The sequence below is a fragment of the Enhydra lutris genome, unplaced genomic scaffold (genome assembly GCF_002288905.1).
Source record: "Enhydra lutris kenyoni isolate GAN:26980312 unplaced genomic scaffold, ASM228890v2 scaffoldscaffold3, whole genome shotgun sequence".
In the NCBI taxonomy this organism is placed as follows: Eukaryota; Metazoa; Chordata; class Mammalia; order Carnivora; family Mustelidae; genus Enhydra; species Enhydra lutris.
The window spans coordinates 43,839,141-43,859,935 of NW_019154087.1; the positions used below are offsets into that span (position 1 = coordinate 43,839,141).

At 37.4% G+C, this 20,795-nt stretch overlaps 1 protein-coding gene across 3 annotated transcripts in view; it reads left to right on the plus strand.

The window, feature by feature from the left end:
- LOC111154820 (WD repeat and FYVE domain containing 3) overlaps window positions 1-20,795 on the plus strand; it is a 243,510-nt gene that overhangs the window by 154,559 nt on the left and 68,156 nt on the right. For 2 of the 3 annotated variants that reach the window (XM_022514747.1, XM_022514756.1), the window contains 7 exons: window positions 1,232-1,326; window positions 5,664-5,784; window positions 6,004-6,221; window positions 9,969-10,204; window positions 11,380-11,514; window positions 14,136-14,315; window positions 15,678-15,911. In XM_022514747.1, coding sequence (XP_022370455.1) covers window positions 1,232-1,326; window positions 5,664-5,784; window positions 6,004-6,221; window positions 9,969-10,204; window positions 11,380-11,514; window positions 14,136-14,315; window positions 15,678-15,911 — 1,219 coding nt within the window. The remainder of the gene's footprint in view (window positions 1-1,231; window positions 1,327-5,663; window positions 5,785-6,003; window positions 6,222-9,968; window positions 10,205-11,379; window positions 11,515-14,135; window positions 14,316-15,677; window positions 15,912-20,795) is intronic. The other variant, XM_022514763.1, reaches the window with a different exon arrangement.

The following is a 20,795-nucleotide window of genomic DNA, read 5'->3' on the forward strand; positions in this document are numbered from 1 at the left end:
GAAAGTGCATGAGACAAATGTAACCGATTCTTATGCCTGTGTAATACCTGTAATGTTAATATTCAGAATATTTATTTGTAAGGCACAAAAAAATGCATGTCTCAGGGTCTTGTCTTCATACAGCAAAACCAGTTGTTGTCACTGGTAAATAAGAGAATATGTAGGACTGAGCCCAACAAAATTTTTGTCCTAGACATAAAAGTGTTCATTATAGGAATTCTTAGTTCATCTTCCCCCAGCCCTGCTACTTCTGAAATGTATGTGCCCAAGTATGCATGTGCACACATACACATACCCCCTATTGTGGGCATACCATCTCTTTTGTGTATTTATTCTTGATCATCCAAACAGATGGTGATGTTTTACTTTTATATATTATTTTGCTGCTAATGGGAAATGGCTGAAGGCATATTTGTGGATGGTGTGTAGAAAAATTTTAATATCTACATAGTAATTCCCATTTTAACTGAAAATGGAAGGAGAATGCTCCTTAACCAAAGTATTTTTTCCAAGTAGAGAATTGGTTAAACTCAGTTTGACCACTTTTCATGTCATTTCCCGAATATCCAGGTGAAATCACTCCTACTGATTATAAAATTCCCACTAGACTAATCTCTAATCTGTGTAGCATGTAAATCACTTAGTTTTATATTCACTGACCCCAAAGATATTTTTGTAACATGGCAACAGATTTAAAACTGGAGTTTAAAAATTCTTGTTATTTAACAATTTTGTTTAAATCTTATTCTGGAAATATAATGATCACTTTCCTAAAATTACCACTGAAACCTATCAAATTTTTGGTTTTATCTACTTTATCGATTAAGAAACTAAAACCCAGAGAGGTTAAGCTACTTGCCTCAGGTAATAAGATTAAAAACAGATAGAGCCGAAACCCAAGTTCTTCATTACTAGGCTACAGTGGATCCGTACAGAAAAATGTTAGGACATTTTGATTTGGATCATACTGTTTGGTTCTTAAAAATACATTAAAGGACTCATATTTTTGAAGAACTATTTTGCCCTATGTTTTAAAAGATTGTAACCTATAACGTTAATTGCAATGATCCTAGAGGATATAAAATGAATACAATCATCTAAAGGTGTGTAAAAAATTAGTTAAAACAGGAAGTAGTATTTTTTCATTTGTGTTTTGTTTCTTTATATTTTTGTTTGTTTGTTTTGGGGAAAGAGAAACCTAAACTCCGTAACTTTTTTCTTGTATTTAAAGGTTTGGCCAGTTTATTTCTTCTACTTTACCAACGTTTGCAGTTTGTGAGAAATTTGTAGTTATGGAAATAAACAATGAAGAGAAGCTTGATACTGGTAAGTCAAGTCTGGAACTTGGAAACTAATTTCTATGCCCTGTTTTATGGCACAATTTAGAATTATATGTGATTTTATTATATTACTTTTCTCCTTACATTACTTTTCATGGTCTTTCATAGATGTATTTGTCATAAGTCAAGCCTGTGAAGTATATAGAAATACAAAATTACCTATCTAATTTAATAGGTTGTTAATTTTACTTAAAAAACTAAAATCTTTCCTGGAGGTGGGTAGAGGTGGGTGAAGTAAGGGGGATTAAGAGTAGACTTACCTTGATGAGCACTGAGACCGTGTGTAGAATTGTTGAATCATTGTACACCTGAAACCAATAAAATACTGGGTGTTAATTTTATGTAAATTTGAAAACAAAAAGCCTCTTAAAACAGTAAAAATAGGGGCGCCTGGGTGGCTCAGTGGATTGAAGCCTCTGCCTTCAGCTCAGGTCATGATCCCAGGGTCCTGGGATCGAGTCCCACATGGGCTCTCTGCTCAGCAGGGAGACTGCTTCCTTCTCTCTCTCTCTGCCTGCCTCTCTGCCTACTTGTGATCTCTGTCAAATAAATAAATAAATCTTTAAAAAAAAACAAAAAAAAACAGTAAAAATAGAGAAGTCACAGGGATGAAAGGTACAGTATAGGGAATATAGTTAGTGGTATTATAATAGTGTATATAGTGACAGATTTAACTACACGTGTGGTTGAACATAGCATAACATGTAGTTGTAAAATCACTGTATAAAATAATTAAAAATGGGAAAACATTAAATCTTTTCTATCATACAGGATTCATAGCAGGTTTCCTTTAAAGTAACAAACTATTCTGTGTGATTTTTGAACATTGATTAATTTTTTAAAATATATCTCTTCAGAAACAGTTGCTATTATGAGTTATATGTATATAACTTACTTTCATTTTCCTGTTAAACATTTAGTGGTCATTTAGAGAAAAAGCATTTCACTAGAATCATTTTATGTAAGTATAAAATAAAAATAGTTTCACAATTTGTGGGATACTGGGCCCATGACAACCACTTTTTTTTTTTTTTTAATAAAGTTTATTTGTTTGAGAGAGAGAGAGAAAGAGAGAACATGAGCAGGGGATGGAGCAGAGTGGGAGGGAAAGAGAGAATCTCAAGCAGACTCTCGGCCAAGAGTGCAGCCTGATGACATGGGGCTCAGTCCCCAGGCACTGAGCTCATGGTCTGAGACAAAATCAAAAGTTGACTCACCTGACCTTTTTTTCCCCAACCTTTCTCGTTTGCTATATATTTACCCCCCTTTTCTATATTTTTCCTTTTTTATGTTCTAAGGTAGGGGATTTGTTTGGAAAGCATTGAAAGAACCTTTTAGATTGACTTGTAATTAAATTCACAGTATCTTATATTTGCAAGCATTATTTCCACTATTATCCTGTTACTTTATTCCAAAATGGTATCATATAAATGACTTCCTTTAGACCACTGTCCACCTGGACAAGTGAAAAATAATACTGTTGAATCAGTGCCTCACAGAGGTGTTCTCCTTGCTAGCTATCCCATCTGGAGCACAGCCTCTCTCTGGTGTTTAATGAATAAGAAGAGAAAGTGTTATACTCGTGTTTTTCGAAAGAGAACCTAAGATTTGGGAGCCTCAGTGAATTCCTGCTGATTATAGCAGAACGTAAGGCTGCTGCTGACCACTCACTTACATGAACCTGCTCATTTGTAACAATGTTGGTATTTCTTCAGTAAAGCAAATTAACAGTGGACAGATAGCACGAAGATAAAAACAGATAACACTTAACTGAGCGCTTGGTATCTGACATGCACTGTTTAAGTGCTTCTTATATTCTTGTAACAATCCTGTGAGATAGGTATTATTGCTGTTCTAGTTTTACAAGGGAAGAAACTAAGACCTAGAAAGATGAAGTAAAATAAATTTACCTGAGATCATGCTGCTTGCATTTGAATGCAGGTAATCCAAAACAACATTATAAGCTTTTTTTTTTTTTTTTAAAGATTTTATTTATTTATTTGACAGAGAGAAATCACAAGTAAGCAGAGAGGCAGGCAGAGAGAGAGGAGGAAGCAGGCTCCCTGCTGAGCAGAAAGCCCGATGTGGGGCTCGAACCCAGGACCTGGGATCATGACCTGAGCCGAAGGCAGCGGCTTAACCCACTGAGCCACCCAGGCGCCCCCATTATAAGCTTTTTAACCACTGTGTTTTAACCACTTTTTTAAATGCATATGGTAGATGCAAGGATTATTTCTTAGCTCTGAATTAATTAATATAAGCCAAGTAAGTAAGTATGAGCGAAAGTCCTTTAAGAATCTTCAGAAATATGTAATGTGATTTCAAATATAAAAAGATGTAGAGAAAAATATGTAATGTTTATTTCAAGTATAAAAAAGAAGTAGAGAAAAATATTTCTCTAGTCTCCATATTTCTTGTTGGCTGTTGAATTCAGTGAGCACAACTAGTATAAAATTTTCTTTGAGGGGTGCCTGAGTGGCTCAGGGGGTTAAGCCTCTGCTTTCAGCTCAGGTCATGGTCTCAGGGTCCGAGGATCGAGCCCTGCATCAGGCTCTCTGCTCATCGGGGAGCCTGCTTCTGCCTCTTTCTCTGCCTGCCTCTCTGCCTGCTTGTGATCTCTGTCAAATAAATAAATAAAATATTTTTTAAAAAATTTTCTTTGAGATGAGTACAGTAGTGGAGATGTATAAATTGCTAAGTTTTCTGTTATCTACCAAGTTAGATAACAGAAGTTATCTGTTAATTACCAAGTTAATTAGACTAGTATTCTCATCACTTCATTGCCATTTGAAATAAGTGAGAAGTTCATTCCTGGTCTTATTAGTATAGGATATTTGCTATTTGTTTGATAAGGACTAAAGACTGTATTTACTATGACGTTCTAAAAAATTCAAACCATAGTTTTGTTTTGTTTTTTAAGTTGTTTATACAGCATTTAGGATATACCTGCAAAAAAGAAAATGACTTGAATAATAATGCTGAACAACAATATCATAATCAGCGCAAAATAAAATAGCATAAAAGAGTAGTGCAGTGTGGAAGAAAGCATTAGTCTGAGGGGGAAGAAGTTAAGCTGGAAATTCAGAGTTTATTGTTTTACATTATATTTGAAAATTACGGGAAGCAAAACTGACAAAACTAGATATTAGTCTAAGGAGGATTTTTTGTTTCTGTGTGGATTGTCATTTTACTGAAAAAAAATTGAAAAGGAAATAATTGAAAGGAAGTAATCTTCATCTCAATTTAGGTTGTCTGGTATGTGTTTTAATAAAACAATTTATAAAATACCAGTCTTACCTCTTAGAAGAGAAGAGAATCTTGAGCTCCTCTTGATAACCTTGAAGCACCCTTCCCAATAATTAAGGCACAAAATTAGCCATTTAAAAGACAGTGTTTAAAGATAAAAAGAATCCCTTGCCCAAACAAGTAAAAGCAAATGACCATAGTAAGTCAAAGTTTAGCCTGAGCTTCAATTCTAGGTAAAGGAAGGCATGGAGATTGTGACTTACCAAGCTTTCACCCAGCATGTCAGGCCTGGGCCTCAACCACTGGCCCATAGATACCCAGTCCTGTGTGCTTCCAGCACTGTTCATTGAGAACCATAAGCTTTCTGTTTTCCTCCCTTTCTTTTCTAATTTCTCTGTGCGTTTGTGTGCCTTTATCTTTTGTACTATTTAATTCTAAGTCTCCTTTATATATTACATTTATTGAATATTCTATGCTTCTTATTTTTTTTCATTTTTAAATCTGGTAAATTTAACTATTTATATCCTTCAAAATGAAACTGGAAGTTAAGGATTTGGATTATTATTATTTTTTTTAATATTTTTATTTATTTATTTATTTGACAGACAGAGATCACAAGTAGGCAGAGAGGCAGGCAGAGAGAGAGGAAGGGAAGCAGGCTCCCTGCTGAACAGAGAACCCGATGTGGGGCTCGATCCCAGGACCCTGGGATCATTACCTGAGCTGAAGGCAGAGGCTTTTAACCCACTGAGCCAGCCAGGTGCCCCTGGATTGTTATTTTTATCCATGTGACTACTTTGACTCTATTGGTGGGGGGATGGTTAAATATTATATAAGAAAGAGTTTACAACCTTTTATTACTTGTTTAGACAATGTCAAATATAAATGAACAATTTTCAGGATTCTAAAGAGAAGTAAATGAATGGACCCTTTTGCTTGTCCACTTTAGTGGAAAGTACTTCTGGAGAAAACGTTTTCTAAAAGATGTATTTTTCAGTGAGATTTCCTAGGACTATGTTGTATATTTTACACTGGCTTATCTACTAAGGCAATTTAATGTATATATTTTCATTGTAGGAACTGAAGAAGAGTTTGGAGGTCTTGTATCTGCTAATCTTATACTTTTGAGGAATAGACTTCTAGATATCTTGCTGAAACTAGTTTACACATCTAAAGAAAAGACAAGCATTAATTTGCAGTAAGTAAAATTTTCTTAAAATTGATGGTACAGGTGCTATTACTAGTTAATTCATAGTAGAGAAAAAAGAACTGCTATTGACTTTTAATAGATTCTTTGAATCCTGCAATTTATAATATCTTGAGAACAAAACTATTCTTACTTTTTAAAAATTTTGAGTCCTAACCCTTGAAATTAATGTTCTGTTTTTGCCTTCTTAATTCATCTGCCTTTAAATAGAGCTTGTGAAGAACTGGTCAGGACACTGGGTTTTGACTGGATTATGATGTTTATGGAAGAACACTTGCATTCCACCACAGTTACGGCAGCCATGAGGATTCTTGTTGTGCTACTGAGTAATCAGTCTATCCTCATCAAGTTTAAGGAAGGACTCAGCGGTGGAGGGTGGCTGGAACAGACAGATTCTGTCTTAACTAATAAGATCGGAACTGTATTAGGTATGGGACTTAACATCAGCTGCTTTAAAATAAGCTCTCTTGTACTCTTGTCTTTCGTTTTGTTTTTAACTCTTATCAAAGCTTATACTCTTAAATTTATCTGACAATCATTAAGAATCATGAATTTTTTTTAAAGATTTTATTTATTTGAGAGAGAGAGAACAAGTGAGAGAGGGAGAGGAAGAAGTATAAGCAGACTCTGACTGAGCAAAGAGCCCAGCGTGGGGCTCCATCCCAGGACCCCGAGATCATGACTTGAGCTGAAGTCAGATGTTTAACTGACTGAGCCATCCAGATGCCCCAGAGTCATGAATTTTAATGAATGAACAAATGAATAAAAAGCTTAGCTTCAAATTTGGCTTTTTAAATTACAAAGCAAATGGAAGGCAGACACAGGATATTATAGATGTGAAAACTAAGGGAATTCCTTACAATCCTTTTGTTTTGTAGTTCCCTTTCTGATCTTTAAGTAGGTAGTTAGCAAATTATCAAAACTAAATTAATAGTAATCAGTATTTTTCATGCTATATCTGTGCCAGTTACTAGATATTTTCATTTTCAACCATTAACTTATTTTCACAATATATAGATATATATTCACAATATATAGAGATATAAATAACTGTCATACCCATTTTAGAGATGAGAAAACTGAGACATAGGGATGAAGTCGCTTGTCAGCTAGGAAGTGTCAAAAATTGAATCCAGGTTGATTAGATCTAAAGTCCTGCTTTTAACAGTTATGTTATATTGCTTCTCAAATATTTAAGCTTGAAGTTTTAGCCAAAATTCCCTATTGTCTGCTTGCTGGTTCTATGCAGTTTTCAACATGGAACTGAGCATTTAAGTAATATTAGAAAATTACAGTTTCCTATGCTAGAGAGTCACTTGAACTGCTGTATTTCTGTTCATATTAATGATCTTATTTTGGAGCTATATATATTTAAAGTAATGTTTTTATTGAAAATTCTAGGCATTCAATTCTTACTGTTTTTAAATCAAGTATTTAAAAAATATTTGTCTTTAATACGTTTTAAAATCATATGTAATTATATTCTAGAATAAGCATCAAGAATACATGTTTGCCCTTATCAATTAGGGATCCAAATTGAATATGTAATTTATCTCTTAAAAAAAACTGCGAAAGCATCAGTACCTAGGTGCTACTTGCACTGCTTTCTCAAAGATCAAAGAAAATGATAGGAAGACAGTGTTTACAAAGATTCTTTTATTGTTATTTCATATTGGAAAATGTCTGAAGAAACTTTGTACTGAAAGGAATTCACTGTGAAATGATTTCTCAAGAAAATTGTTGGCTTTAAAATACATATTCTAAAGTATCATTATGTATACTTTTATGATCCAAAAAAAAATCACTATTTTGCATCAACCCTAGGAGAGGGATATAGCCTACAAATGTTACTACTATGAACAGTTTGGTAGCAAGAGATTTCACTTACTGACCTTAATGGTAGCCGCTAGGAGAGTGAGCCGGAAATGTGAGTACTGCTGAGTGTGAGAGTTCTGAGTGCCAGGTGACAGCCCCGCTTCTCATCGAACATCAAAACCACAGTGGTGAGAACACCTAACTAAGACTCCTGTAGCACAGTGTGATTTGCCAAAGTCTTTTAACATGTGTCGTCTCATTTGGGCTTCATGATTCTGGAGACAGGTATATATTTTATAGATATAAGTTATACTTTATAGACAATAAACCTATTAATTTCTCTAATTAGGAAAGTAAGACTGTTAAATGCATAAGGTTTCTGAACCCAACAGTAATAGAGTCTAAGTAACTGTCTTCTCAGTGTTAATCCCCTTTTCTTTTGTCTGTCCTGTATCACTTCAGTAACATCAGAAAAGGGAGCTTTTCCAATTTTGATCTTAGAATTTACTTGTCCTTCATTGTTACCTGCTTAGAAATTACATATGCTGCTCTCATTCTAAAAGAGAAATCTAAGAATTTAAGTTTAGTTTAAATTTGATTCAGTTTAATTTTCCCTGAGTACCTATGTGATAACACACATCTATGTGTTTGTATACATACATATATATATCTCATATAATTTGATTCTGTTTCTCTTTGATGTGATGAGCAACCTAATGTCTTTGAGTGTTTTATTCACATTTATTAGTTTTTGTCAAATTTTTCTTTATAAGATATCTTACATGTAGCTGTTACTTGAATCTAAATTAAGGCTTAATTGTTAGTAACATACTAAGTATTCTTAAGATTAATTATAGGGAAAAATAGAGTGTGAGAATTTAGAAAGGAAAATAAATGCTTGTACTGGTTTTCATTTAGGATGTGTAATTTATTCAAAATTTATTTTCCTGTTTAATGTATAAAATACTACTTTATGTCCTTTGACTTCTTAAAGCTCAAGACTTTTTTATACTGATAACTTCACTTAGAATTCACTATAGCAAAAATCATCAGTGTCCTAATGCAGACAATCTTTCCGAAATGTGGCAGTGTCATAAGGAAGGCCAAGGGGACAGTCCAACTTTATAAACTCTGATATAGAGACATCAGGCCCGAGTCCCAGTGCCACCGCTCTTCAACTTGTCGACTGAACAAATTGCCCATTTTCCATGTTATGAAAGGGATCATAGCAATTTCTGACTCACACGTTCATTGTGTTTGAGAAATGAGATAATCTATGAAAGAGGCTGGTAAATTGCTATATAATTTTTTAATTAGAACATACTTGAGAAGATTAATTCACATCACGCTAAGCAGTTGGTTAGGATGAAATCATTAAAAAGCTAGCTAGACACAAATTTCTGTTTTATTATTTTAAGCAAGTATGTGCTCACTTCATCCTAGAAAAAACAAATAGGAAGAAAAAAATGAATATTCATTTGAAATAAAAATTGCTTCAGAGTAAAAATCAACCCTTCTTCTCTTGGTTGCGGTTCATACAAGTTTTACATTGAAACTCTGGCCAACATTTTATTCTGTGCTGAGTGCTGCACTAGGTTTGGGGAGGCGAAAGAACTGAATGTTCGAGTTGTATCCTGATAAGTTATATAATGGAGGGAGCAGGAGTGATGGAAAGGCTGATGCTGTGTAAGCCACATCAGTCCCCACTGACCATCTCCTAGTCAGACTGTGTTTCTAGGAAGGAACCTGCCTGTGTGAATAGCCCCAGTCACAGCAGGCTCCCATTTGCTGTCCCAGCGCCGGGCAGCTTCCCAACAGAACTACAGATCATGTTGTGAAGAAAGATTATTGTGCTTATTTATTTCATCTTGTCTCAAAACTTATAGATAATTTACAGTTAACTAGTTTAACAGGATCCAGACAAATGACATATATAACTACATATAGTTAATTACATTTATCCACTAAATACGATGACAGCAATTTTAGTTTTTTAAGGTACATTGTTGTAGCATCCTACATTTTGGCTATGTTTTGAATTTTACTTTATTCTTAGGGAAAATTTGAGCTCATTTGAGGGTATTCTTTGAATGTGCAAAATTTATCTTATCTCTTGTATCTGATTGTCTCAGGTATTTTTCAAGAACTGTATTCTAAGAGACAGGCTTGCTGAAATCAGAGATAGTAAGAGAACTTCTACCTGGAAGATTAATTCAACAATGGAATAGTTAATTGCCTGTATTAATGTGGATGTTCTGGAGAGAAATGTCACATACACTGAATTACTCCTTTCTTTGTTAATACTGCATGGCAATCGATTATTCATTTTGTACTTACTGTTACATTTCCTCTTCTCTTAGGATTCAATGTGGGCAGGAGTGCTGGCGGGAGATCGACGGTCAGGGAGATTAACCGGGATGCTTGTCATTTTCCTGGTTTCCCAGTTCTTCAGTCATTCCTTCCTAAACACACTAATGTCCCTGCTCTCTATTTTCTCCTCATGGCATTGTTTCTGCAGCAGCCAGTTAGTGAGCTGCCTGAGAACCTGCAGGTCAGTGTGCCTGTCATCAGCAGCCGATGTAAGCAGGGTTGCCAGGTAGGAATTATCTAGTAAGGCGTAAGTGTAATTCTCTGTGCCGGAAAATCACCGTGTGGTGATGGGTTGCTCACAGTAAAACCAAAGGGATTCCATCCCTTTCTCACATTTAGAGTTTGATTTGGGAAGAAAAATCTGAAGATACTATAGAAAACTTTCACGAAAAGAAGTCCTTTGTCTCTGTTTTTTTTTGTTTTGTTTTGTTTGATTACCCTGTATGATTCTGTATACATAAAGACTTTGGGTGGTATTGAATGGTGATTTGAAGAATTTGAGTTATATGATTTTATCTAGAAGTATAATGTCATTTCTGTAGAACTGAAAATAGAGTGGTGTGTCTACCATGAATTAATTGGATAGGATTCTTAGTGTAAGTTCTGATTACAAAAATGTCTTTGATTTCTTAATGATAGGTAACATCCACTTTAGGAAAAAACACTAAGGCTTTATTATGGATAGCTGTATAGAGCTTATGTTTGTGGCACTGTGAGGAGTTAGGAATTCAGATTGGACTCAACTATTAGTATCATAATGCCAAATGCTAATTCAAATCAGTTCTAGTAATTGACAGAAACTTTTACATGAAAACGAAGTCTGTACCCTTACATTAAGTCAGGCTTCAGATTCAGGCTTAACAGTTTGGTTGGTTATGTAATTTTTCAAAATAAGCATGACACTATAGTCATAAAGTGTTATATAAAACTGCTATGAATAAGTCTCCTAAACTGATTTTTATTTCATCAGATCTTATCTGTATATAACCTCTAAGTGAATTAGAATATTGCCAAGGTGGGGGGGGCAGTGAGTCCCACATGCTTTTTTTTAAAAGATCCTGCTTAATTAAAATCATAGCTCTAAAATGTTATCTCCGGGCTAATTAGCATGTATTTTCTTTGTTTTCATAGAGAAAAAAAAAGTAGAAAACCTTGATTTTTGCCTAAGTACCTAAGACAGGATGATACATAGTATTCTCATTTCTTTACAAATGTGAAAATTTACAAATTTTCAGAATTTAGGAGGGAGGCATACTAGGTCTCTATCTCTCCGTCATGGATCATTTTGAAAAAAAAAACCTCATTAGTGTCCAAGAAGTTTTCAGAATATTAGAACTTGTGAGGCTCTCTCGCTGAAACAAACTGATGGCGGCTAATCTTCCTTCACTCTGATCTCTGCAGTTTGATTTAGACTCCATTTGGACGTTTATCTTCGGAGTTCCCGCCTCCAGTGGCACTGTGGTATCTTCCATCCATAACGTGTGCACAGAAGCCGCTTTCTTGCTGCTGGGGATGCTGCGCAGCATGCTGAATTCAGTAAGTCTGCGGAGACGTCCCAGCCTGCTGGTGCTGCCTCCGGTCTGTAGTGTACACTTAAAGACAGGGCTCCTTACGTAACGTGACTGTTCATTAAATGCGTGGCCTCCGGAAGCTCAGCCTGTGGTTTTGCTCTCTGCTGTAAGGATGGACCAAGCAGCTGATAAGACCATGGACTCTGGAGCCCTGTTTGGGTCCAGATCCCATGTCTGATGCTTAAGACATCCTAGCCTCTGTGTTTGGCAGTTTCCTCATGTATGAAATGCTGGTGTCAGAGAACTGATCTCTTAGGATTGTTGTGAGGATTTAATGGGGAGTTAGCATCTACATAAAGCACTTACAAGAGTGCCTGGTATGTAGTAAGTGATTTTTAAGTGTTAACTGATATTACTGGTGTTATGAAATGTATATTACAAAAAACTGTATATTACAAGGTATACGTGTATATAACATATAGTCTATGTCATTGCAATATGTTATTTGAACTTTGAAAATCACTTCCATTTAAAGGTGAAAAACGTATTTGTACTATTCTAATTATTTCTAACTTAGATATGAAGAATTGAAAGACTAAGTGGCAAAATGTATGTTTCTATTTATCCTACAGGGATACTGTGAATAATAACTTAATATGCTTACACAATTTAAGATCACATTGTAAGAGAAATCACTAACAACACTGGATTACAAGTACTGACAAACCTAATTTAGCCAAAACTATTCCTATGTCATCTTAGGAAAGAACATTACTATTGTATTCATTTAGAATGCTTTGGAATCCTTGTTTTGGCCCCTTTTCATAAACAAACATAAAAATCTAAGTTAGAAAAACTCGGTCTCTGGGCAAGTATCAGATCGGTGTTGTTCACATATATTCTTTTTTCCTTTTTCTTTTTTTTTTTTTTAAAGATTTATTTATTTTAGAGAGAGAGTGGCAGGGGGAGGGGATGGAGAGGAGCAAAGGGAGGAAGACAGGGCATGCCAACTCCCTGTTTAGCACAGAGCCCAAAGGCAGTGGCAGACTCCATGGCGGAACTTGTGACCTGAGCTGAAACCAAGAGTCAGACACTTAATGAACTGAGCCACCCAGGCGCCCCACTTTTTCCTTTTTTATCATCATCATTATTGTTGTTGTATTGCTTTTACAGAAAAACACACTCCTGTGTGTCTCCTCTACTCCCAATATTCTGCTGTAACACTGCTTCACTTCTGACACTTCTGGTCACCAAATACATGGGGGGTTTTGCCACACTAGCTGGATGTCCCACAGCTCAGTTCAGTTCTGATACTATCTACCTGGAGACAGCATCCGTCCCACATTCGCCCCCTCCCCAGCACACCATATGCCAATCACAAGTCCACGTTTTCACCTGTGCTTCTGACCTGCCAGCTATAAATTGGAGGTTTCTACAACTCGAGAAAGCATTTTACGTCCTAGATTACCAGTTTATTATAAACAGCTGTGACTCAGCAATAGCCAGTTGGAAGACATGCAGAGGGTGAGGTATGGGGAGGGGCACAGAGCTTCCACACTGTCCACCTGCCATTCTCCCCGCACCTGTGTGCTCACCAACCCTGTAGCTCTTCAGACCCTGTCCTAAAGGCTTTTTATGCAGGCTTTATTACATAGACATGATCGAATCATTGGCCACTGGTGATTGAATGCAATCTCCAGCCCCCCTCCACCCCCTAGAAGTTAGGGGGTGCATAGCTGTATTTTTTTTAATATTTTTAAAAAATATTTATTTATTATTTGAGAGAGAGAGAGAGCACAGAGGAAAGGGAGATGGAGAAGCAGACTCCCTGCTGAGCAGGGAGCCCAATATGGGGCTCAATCCCAGGACCCTGGGATCGTGACCTGAGCTGAGGGCAGACACTTTAACCAACTGGGCCCACCCAGGCGCCCGGGGGTGCAGAGCGTTAGTGCTGGAAGTTCCAACCCCCTGATGATGTGGTTGGTTTCCCTAGCAAGCCTCCATCTTTCGGGGCTTTCCAAAAGTCTTAGCATTAGTATGAACTCAGCTGTGGTTGAAAGGCCTTTGTTATGATTAAGGGAAGACACCCTTTATGGCTCTTCTTGCTTAGGAAATTCTGAGGGTTTTAGTAGCTCTGTACCAAGAATGGGATGGGACAAAGACCAAGTATGTATTTCTTATTATAAATCATAATATCACAGTTGCATGTGGTTGAAAGCATTGTTCTTCTTATTTTACATATGACAGTGTGAGGCTCGGAAAGGTGGAGTAACTTCCCCATCTTTTCTGTTACTCATAACTGTCCCATGATGGAGGATGGGACAGCTTTGTGGATAATATAGCCACTACTGGCAGCAACTATACTCATGTTCCTAATGATAAATAATCAAAATCACTGACTCAAGTTCCTGAGCTGTGAAAACATCAGTGAACAGACAAACATCCTGTCAGTTTCTAGGAGTATTGTTTTTGTTGTAGCCTATTTCTAGATTTGTTTCTGTATATTTGCTCGTGTGTGTGGTTCCTAAGTGTTCTGAACCATCGACATATCCAGTTTAGGAAAGTAGTGAGTAATGGGTTTTTAAAGCAATTTTTAGCAGTGTCAGTTTTTTTGACAAATTATTTCTTTTCTTGTCCTCATGACAGCCTTGGCAATCAGAAGAAGAGGGATCCTGGCTCCGGGAATATCCCGTGACCCTGATGCAGTTCTTTAGATACTTATATCACAACGTTCCCGACCTGGCTTCCATGTGGATGAGCCCTGACTTCCTGTGTGCATTAGCAGCCACCGTCTTCCCCTTCAACATTCGCCCTTACTCAGAGATGGTAGGAGAGGGGCGGGGGTTGGGGGAGCTGTCAAACTGGAATTAATCTGCCCTGGTGGTTAGCAGGATTTCCTTCCAGTCTTTTAAGCTTCTGACCAAGTTACAGCCTCACCTCTCCCATTATTCTCTGGTGTTTCCTCCTTACACTGTCCTCTGCTTTCCCCTAAAATAGCAGTGAATCCTGCTTCCTGTTTCATTTACCGTCCTCTTGGAAGTCCCTGGTTAATCACTCCCCTCTCCAAGTCACTGTGGACCCATTTCTTGCTTTACGTGCTCATACATGTCGTTGTGAAATGTCGTATCCAGGTTACAGAACTCTGGTCAGACCGAAATTTGTCTCAACTTTATTTATCTCAGGAATTGGGGATCTCCTGGACTTAGTCTTTACAAATTAATTATAGGAGTGGTTATCTTTATACAAAAATGAAATCAGTGTTTGTCTTTTTCGTTCAACTTTCCTTACTTTGTTCCATTTTTGTTTTTTATATTCTATACTAATTTAATAGAAAATTATTAGACTGTAATCATAGGTAGTACAGGTACTTCTTCAGTCCTTTAAAACAAAGCCCCAAAGACAGTTATTACTCTATATACTTTAGAATTTCATGATATCTTCTCTTACTTCCACCACTTACTCTAGGGCCTGGAATAAACTACTTTGTTCATACTAATTTTTCTTCATGTATGAAGGTAAAAAACTCATTATGAAACTATGGGGAATTTTAGGAGAAAGACAAGTAAAACATGACCTGGCTTGTTTCTGATTTTTAAATCTTAATTTTTCTGGTAAAAAAAGACCTTAGGAATTATCTCAACATCTTTTTCTTGTCAGCAGCTTATAATCTTTCTTTTCGTCCTTTTTTTTTTTCTGTTGGCTCAAAATTGGCTTGGTTTTGGCATTGTTTTATTTACTTATCTGGGGATTTTTTAATTTGCAAAAATGGATCATCCCTTAGGTGCTACCATTGTGCCAGATCTTTATCTGGGATTCTGTGATATTTGACTTCTCAGTAGGTATATTTCAATATGTAGATACAGTCATTCTCATCATTTCATTTATTTTAAGTGCAGTTATCCACCATAGAGAGAAAATTCAACATAGAACAGATACATGGTTAGTGGCTGATCAGCTTAATACTAGAAAGAGCATGTGTTAAGTAACTGTGACCTGTGGTTCCCAATTGCTACCTTGAAATGAGAGTCGAATAAGCAAAGTGAGGTAATGTTTTGAATAGCTTGATGTGAGGTAAATGTTGAAGGAAAATACTGTTGCTGCTATAATTTGGTTTTTAGGAAACATGGAAGTGAAAATATCACATAAAATCAAATACAACTAGCATATATTTCTGCTTGATTATACCAGGTGACTGATCTTGATGATGAGGTTGGATCTCCGGCAGAAGAATTTAAAGCCTTTGCAGCAGACACAGGGATGAACAGAAGCCAGTCAGAATACTGCAACGTGGGCACAAAGACCTATCTGACCAATCACCCAGCTAAGAAGTTTGTTTTTGACTTCATGCGGGTCTTAATAATAGACAACCTCTGTCTTACTCCTGCCAGCAAGCAGACTCCGCTAATTGATCTTTTGTTGGAGGTAAAGACCAAAAAAATGCATTTACATCTCTTTTGTGTAGTTTTTCTAATTAGAACATTAGAAACCAAGCACATTTGATGCTAGATACCTTTCAGATTTCATGTTCTTCTGGGTTGTACAGGCAGAACATATTACAGACTATGGGATTTTTTTTTTTTTTAAATCTCAGATGTGCTACATACCCTAACAGTTTGTTTCTCTTCTTTCTATTCCCACAAGCATATCCCTAATTCAGTCCTTTATCATCCTTTCGCTAGGCCAGGAATTGACGGACTCTTTGTGTAAAGGGCCAGATAGAAAATGTTTCAAGCTGTGCAGGTCTTGCAATCTCTGTTACAGCTGTTCCACTGTATCATTAGAGCCAGAAAGCAGCCATTGACCATACATAAATGAATGAGCATGGCTGTGTTGAATTCAATAAGACTTTGTCTACCAAAACTGACATAGGCTGGATTTGGCCCATGGGCTTCAGTGTGCAAACACCTTCTCTTGACACACAGGCCTCTCCTCAGCTTATATAACTCCCTGCTTCCATCCCTTTTTCGTATTATTGCCAAGTATCATTGCTCTAGGTGTCCTGTGTGGCTTAAGACATGGTGCGTTTCACATAGTAGGTGCTTAATATGCACTTACTTAATTTTCCTCAAGACAGCAAAGTTCTAGGTTGCTTGCTACCTTAGCTCAGACTGCTATAACAAAATACCATAGACTGGGGGACTTAAATAACAGGCATTTATTTCCCCCAGTTCCAGATACTGAGAAGTCTGATATTGGGACACCAGTTTGGTGAGGCTCTTGCTGTACTCTCACATGGCAGAGAGAGAGAGAGGGAGAAAGAGCGAGTGCACACGTACAAGCTCTGGTGTTTCTTCTTCTTTCAAGGGCACTAATCTTCTCATGGGCACTCCACCATCATGACCTCATGTAAACCTAATTACCTGCTGATGGCTCTGTCTCTTAATGCCATCACATTGAGGGTTAGAGCTTTGCCATATAAATTTGGGGAGACACAGACATTTAGTCCACCGTACCTGCCCATTCTCCTAATAAATGATGTGAAGCAGCTGACGCACCGGAAAATGAGCCCTCCCGGCTCTAGAAATTGGTCATCCCTGAAAACCAAATGTTCACCTAGAAAAAAATCTCAAAAGGTCATAGAAAGAGAATTTAGTATATGATGAGTTGCTGTACACTCATATTTTTTCGGTCACTTCCTATAAGTAGGGTCACAGAGTCAGTTACTCCCAGGTCTCTGAAAATAAGATTCAGTCAGTGCAGAAGACTGACTGCTTGTCTCTCTGGGGAACTTCCCACAGGCTCTCAGCCATTTGGCAACTGAACCTGCACTTTCTCTGCTCCCTCTAGTGGCTAACATGGTTAACTTTTTATTTGAAACCTTAAAACCACAGGAGATACTTTTATCTTACTCATGTGAAAGTATCTCCACTCAGTCAATTAAAAGAAATTGCTAATGTAATTCAGATACCATTCATGCTGAGCATTTTAACCAGGACCACAATGTTTAATATTGGCAGGAAAATCATCATTATCATCAATAATACATTTGGTAGAGTTTAAAAGCATGCCTGGTAGAGCTTGTCCTCGTGGAAAACTTTGAGAAGCAAGGTGGCTGGTATCTTAGTGGATTGGGTAGGAATTTGAAGCACTCTATGCAAAATGAGGTGGTGATCAGAACATGACAGGATAATCAAGTTTAGAAGAGTGTGTGCAAGAAAGCATAACCGAGCCAAACAATAAAATACACATGTGTGGAATATATGGGGAGATTTATCCAGTACAGTATTTTCAGTTTTACAGGAATTCTAATAGCTATATTAGATGATATAGATTAGCTGTGTCATCTAATAGATGATATGATTGTCTTTTATCTTGGTTTTCTATATTTTTCAGTGGGAAAGTTTGATATAACATGTATTAACCTTGAATTAACTTTCTCATTGTTGCAGAGAGTAATTTGCCCTGCAGTGGAATTGTGTCTGGCTGTACTGGGAGTTAGGGGTGGCTAGGGTTACATTTCAGGGAGAAGTAGGGAATGTCAAGATTGAAACTCCCAGGTACATTGTAAACTCCTTAAATTTAGTCAGCACCTTTCACATGTCTTTTAACCTCTCACGGACTTAGTATGGTTGTTTGGTGTGTTCTTCTCTGTATTTTTAAATCATTTAATTGTAACTGCATCCTAGCAGTTCTTCTCAAACATGAAGCTATGATACCATCTAATAGGAGAGATGCACATTGGCTTTTAAAAATTAACTTAATACTTTGAGGAGCTTCAATGCTACTACACAGTGTATGTACAGAATAAACATACAAAGCATTTATTGCACTAGATGTCTTCCTTTGGTGTAAAAAATAAGTGGCAAGCATATGATTTTGAATATCGTGATTATGAAGTCTTTATCTCTGAAGAAGTTCAAGAAGAGAATTATCCTGTATATTTACCATTTACCTACATGAAGGATGGGGTTTGAACCAACTGATTTTCAGTTCAGAATATGAGAGGCAGGCCATCTTCAGTCTTCAGTCATTTTCAGTCTCACTACAAGATTATCTGCTTACTTGACTAGATCTACAAAAGAATGTGTGAAATTATCTTTGTTAGAAGTTAATAAAAGTAAGATTCCCATTCATATAAGCTGACCAGAGTGTGCCATTGAGGCCAAGTACAAGGGGGACAGTGGGGCCTAATTGAAAGAGCATGGGTTTAGGAGTGAAAAATACCTGTTTTGAATTCTGGCCCTGTTATTTATTGTATAAGCATTTTCATCTCACTGAGCTCAATCCATTCTCTGGGGAATGATTTATATACTGCTTCCCCTACATGATTTTTATGGGAGTTAAGTATATGTAAATCATCAGCAAAATCTATCTTGAGAAATTAAATGTGTGCTGGTTATAGCTGTGTGACTGTGGCCACTGTGAGTTCTCTTTACCCCTTCTAGTTTGCCCATCTTTCAGATGGTATAAAAATAAAACGTGTCTCTCAGGGCTGCTGTGAGGATTAAATGAGATTATATATTTACGGTTCCTAACATGGGACCAGTGGCACGGAAGACTCCCTCAGAAACTGCAGTGGCCTACACTAGCGTCTCCCTGGTGGTCCTCTCTTCTTCCTACTCCCCGTGTCTGCTGTCACCACCAGGTGTTATAGGGAGTTCATGGCCTATGAATACCACCATGGTGGCAGGAGGCAAGCGCAAGGGAACGGATAGAAAAGGTTTTGGCTCTGCCTGCAGAAAAGCTAATGAGTGTGTGCTTGTCTGATGCCACACGTACTCTCCTGTGGTCTCGGGAGTTCATGACTCTCTGTTCCATCCATCTTCTAAAAGACCTCCCCATTCCCAGCAGTGTGCATTCCGCTCTGGCTGACCCTAGGGCAACAAACAGACAGAAAGTGGGAGAAGGGGGCAAAAAGAATTCTGACATACCTGAGAGAAGAGATCAGCTAAAAGGAATATTGGAGCCAGAATGAAGAAGCTCAAAATCCTCTTCTTGAAGGGCTTCAGCCCATGACAAACCACAGAGCGCTGAAAGCCTTCCTTGCAGGAGCGGCCTGCCCTCAGTGTGGACAGCAGACGCCCAGGGCTGTCTGGCCTTGCACACAAAGATTCTGCATGGTGTCTGCCGCCTGCAAAAAGGAGGCTGTGATTCTTTGAGTACTGGTGTTGACTGGCTTCCCTGTTTCTGTAGGGAAGACGCCTGACAGCCAGAAGCCAGAGCCGATCACAGTGCTCACTCTTCTCTTCCTTCTGCCCTGAACTCATCCCAGTTACCTGGTATGCAGCCAACCAGGTTTATTTAAAAGATGGCCGAGGAGACAGTAGCAGAGTTGCTCGTGTGCATTTGTTAACTTCAATATGGAGACTTTTAGTAAAGCTGGGAGAGTATGGTATAGCAGGTGAAGCCATGAACTTTTGCCATCAGAGAAACTGAGGTTTGAATCCTAGTTGTGACTTAACCACTCTAAGCCTCGGTGACCTTATCTCTGAAATGGGGTGATAGTTTTACTTCAGAGAGAGATTTTTGCAGATTGAGATAATGTACAAAAAACTAAGCACTGTGTCTGGTACATAATAGTAAGTCCATAGAATGTTTAAAAAAAAAACCTTGAGACAGCTGTGCATGCATTTATAAAGTCTTAAATCCTTTAAAAGTTAGGCTATAATAAATCTCAGCAAGAACATTTAAACCCAGCAATTAGAGCCAGTAACAAGTATACATTCTGGGTCATAATCACTCATATAACAGCTTCTCTGAGGGGATTCAGAGGATTAAATGTGCATTGGTGACTGAGCCTAGCCTTAAATCCATGCAGAATACAAAAGAATATTTCTTAATTAAGTAAAGATAAATATTGTTGATGAAGCTACTTCTCTGAGTTCTGTGGCCCTTTTGTTCACAGACTCCAAAACATTGTCTCGTTAAGAGTTGATAAACTCTACTCAGTATTACTTATCCCATTAACCACCTTCAGTGGTTATGATCCAGAATGAGCACTGTCATCTTCAGGAGTGTTTAAATCCTCCTGTGATTGGAGAGCCTTCCTCTGGGAAACTTTGATCAGCTTAAACTATTTGACAAAATGGTCTCTGATCTGATGACAGGGTAATCCTCAGGAACTCATCAGTCTGCTTCCCACTTAAACATTCTCACTTTCTCTTCCTTTGGTAGGGCTGTAGTCTCCCTGTACCGTCAACATGAGGGATAGGCAGGTAGTGGGTGTCTGTGGCGCTCATGCTGACCGCTGTGATTCAGCTGTTCGCCTACACAGGGAAATTTATTAAGATTAAAAACAACATGACATGTCCTTTACTTTTTCCCAAATAGATACCAAACTCAGTTCCTAAACACTAATACTATTTT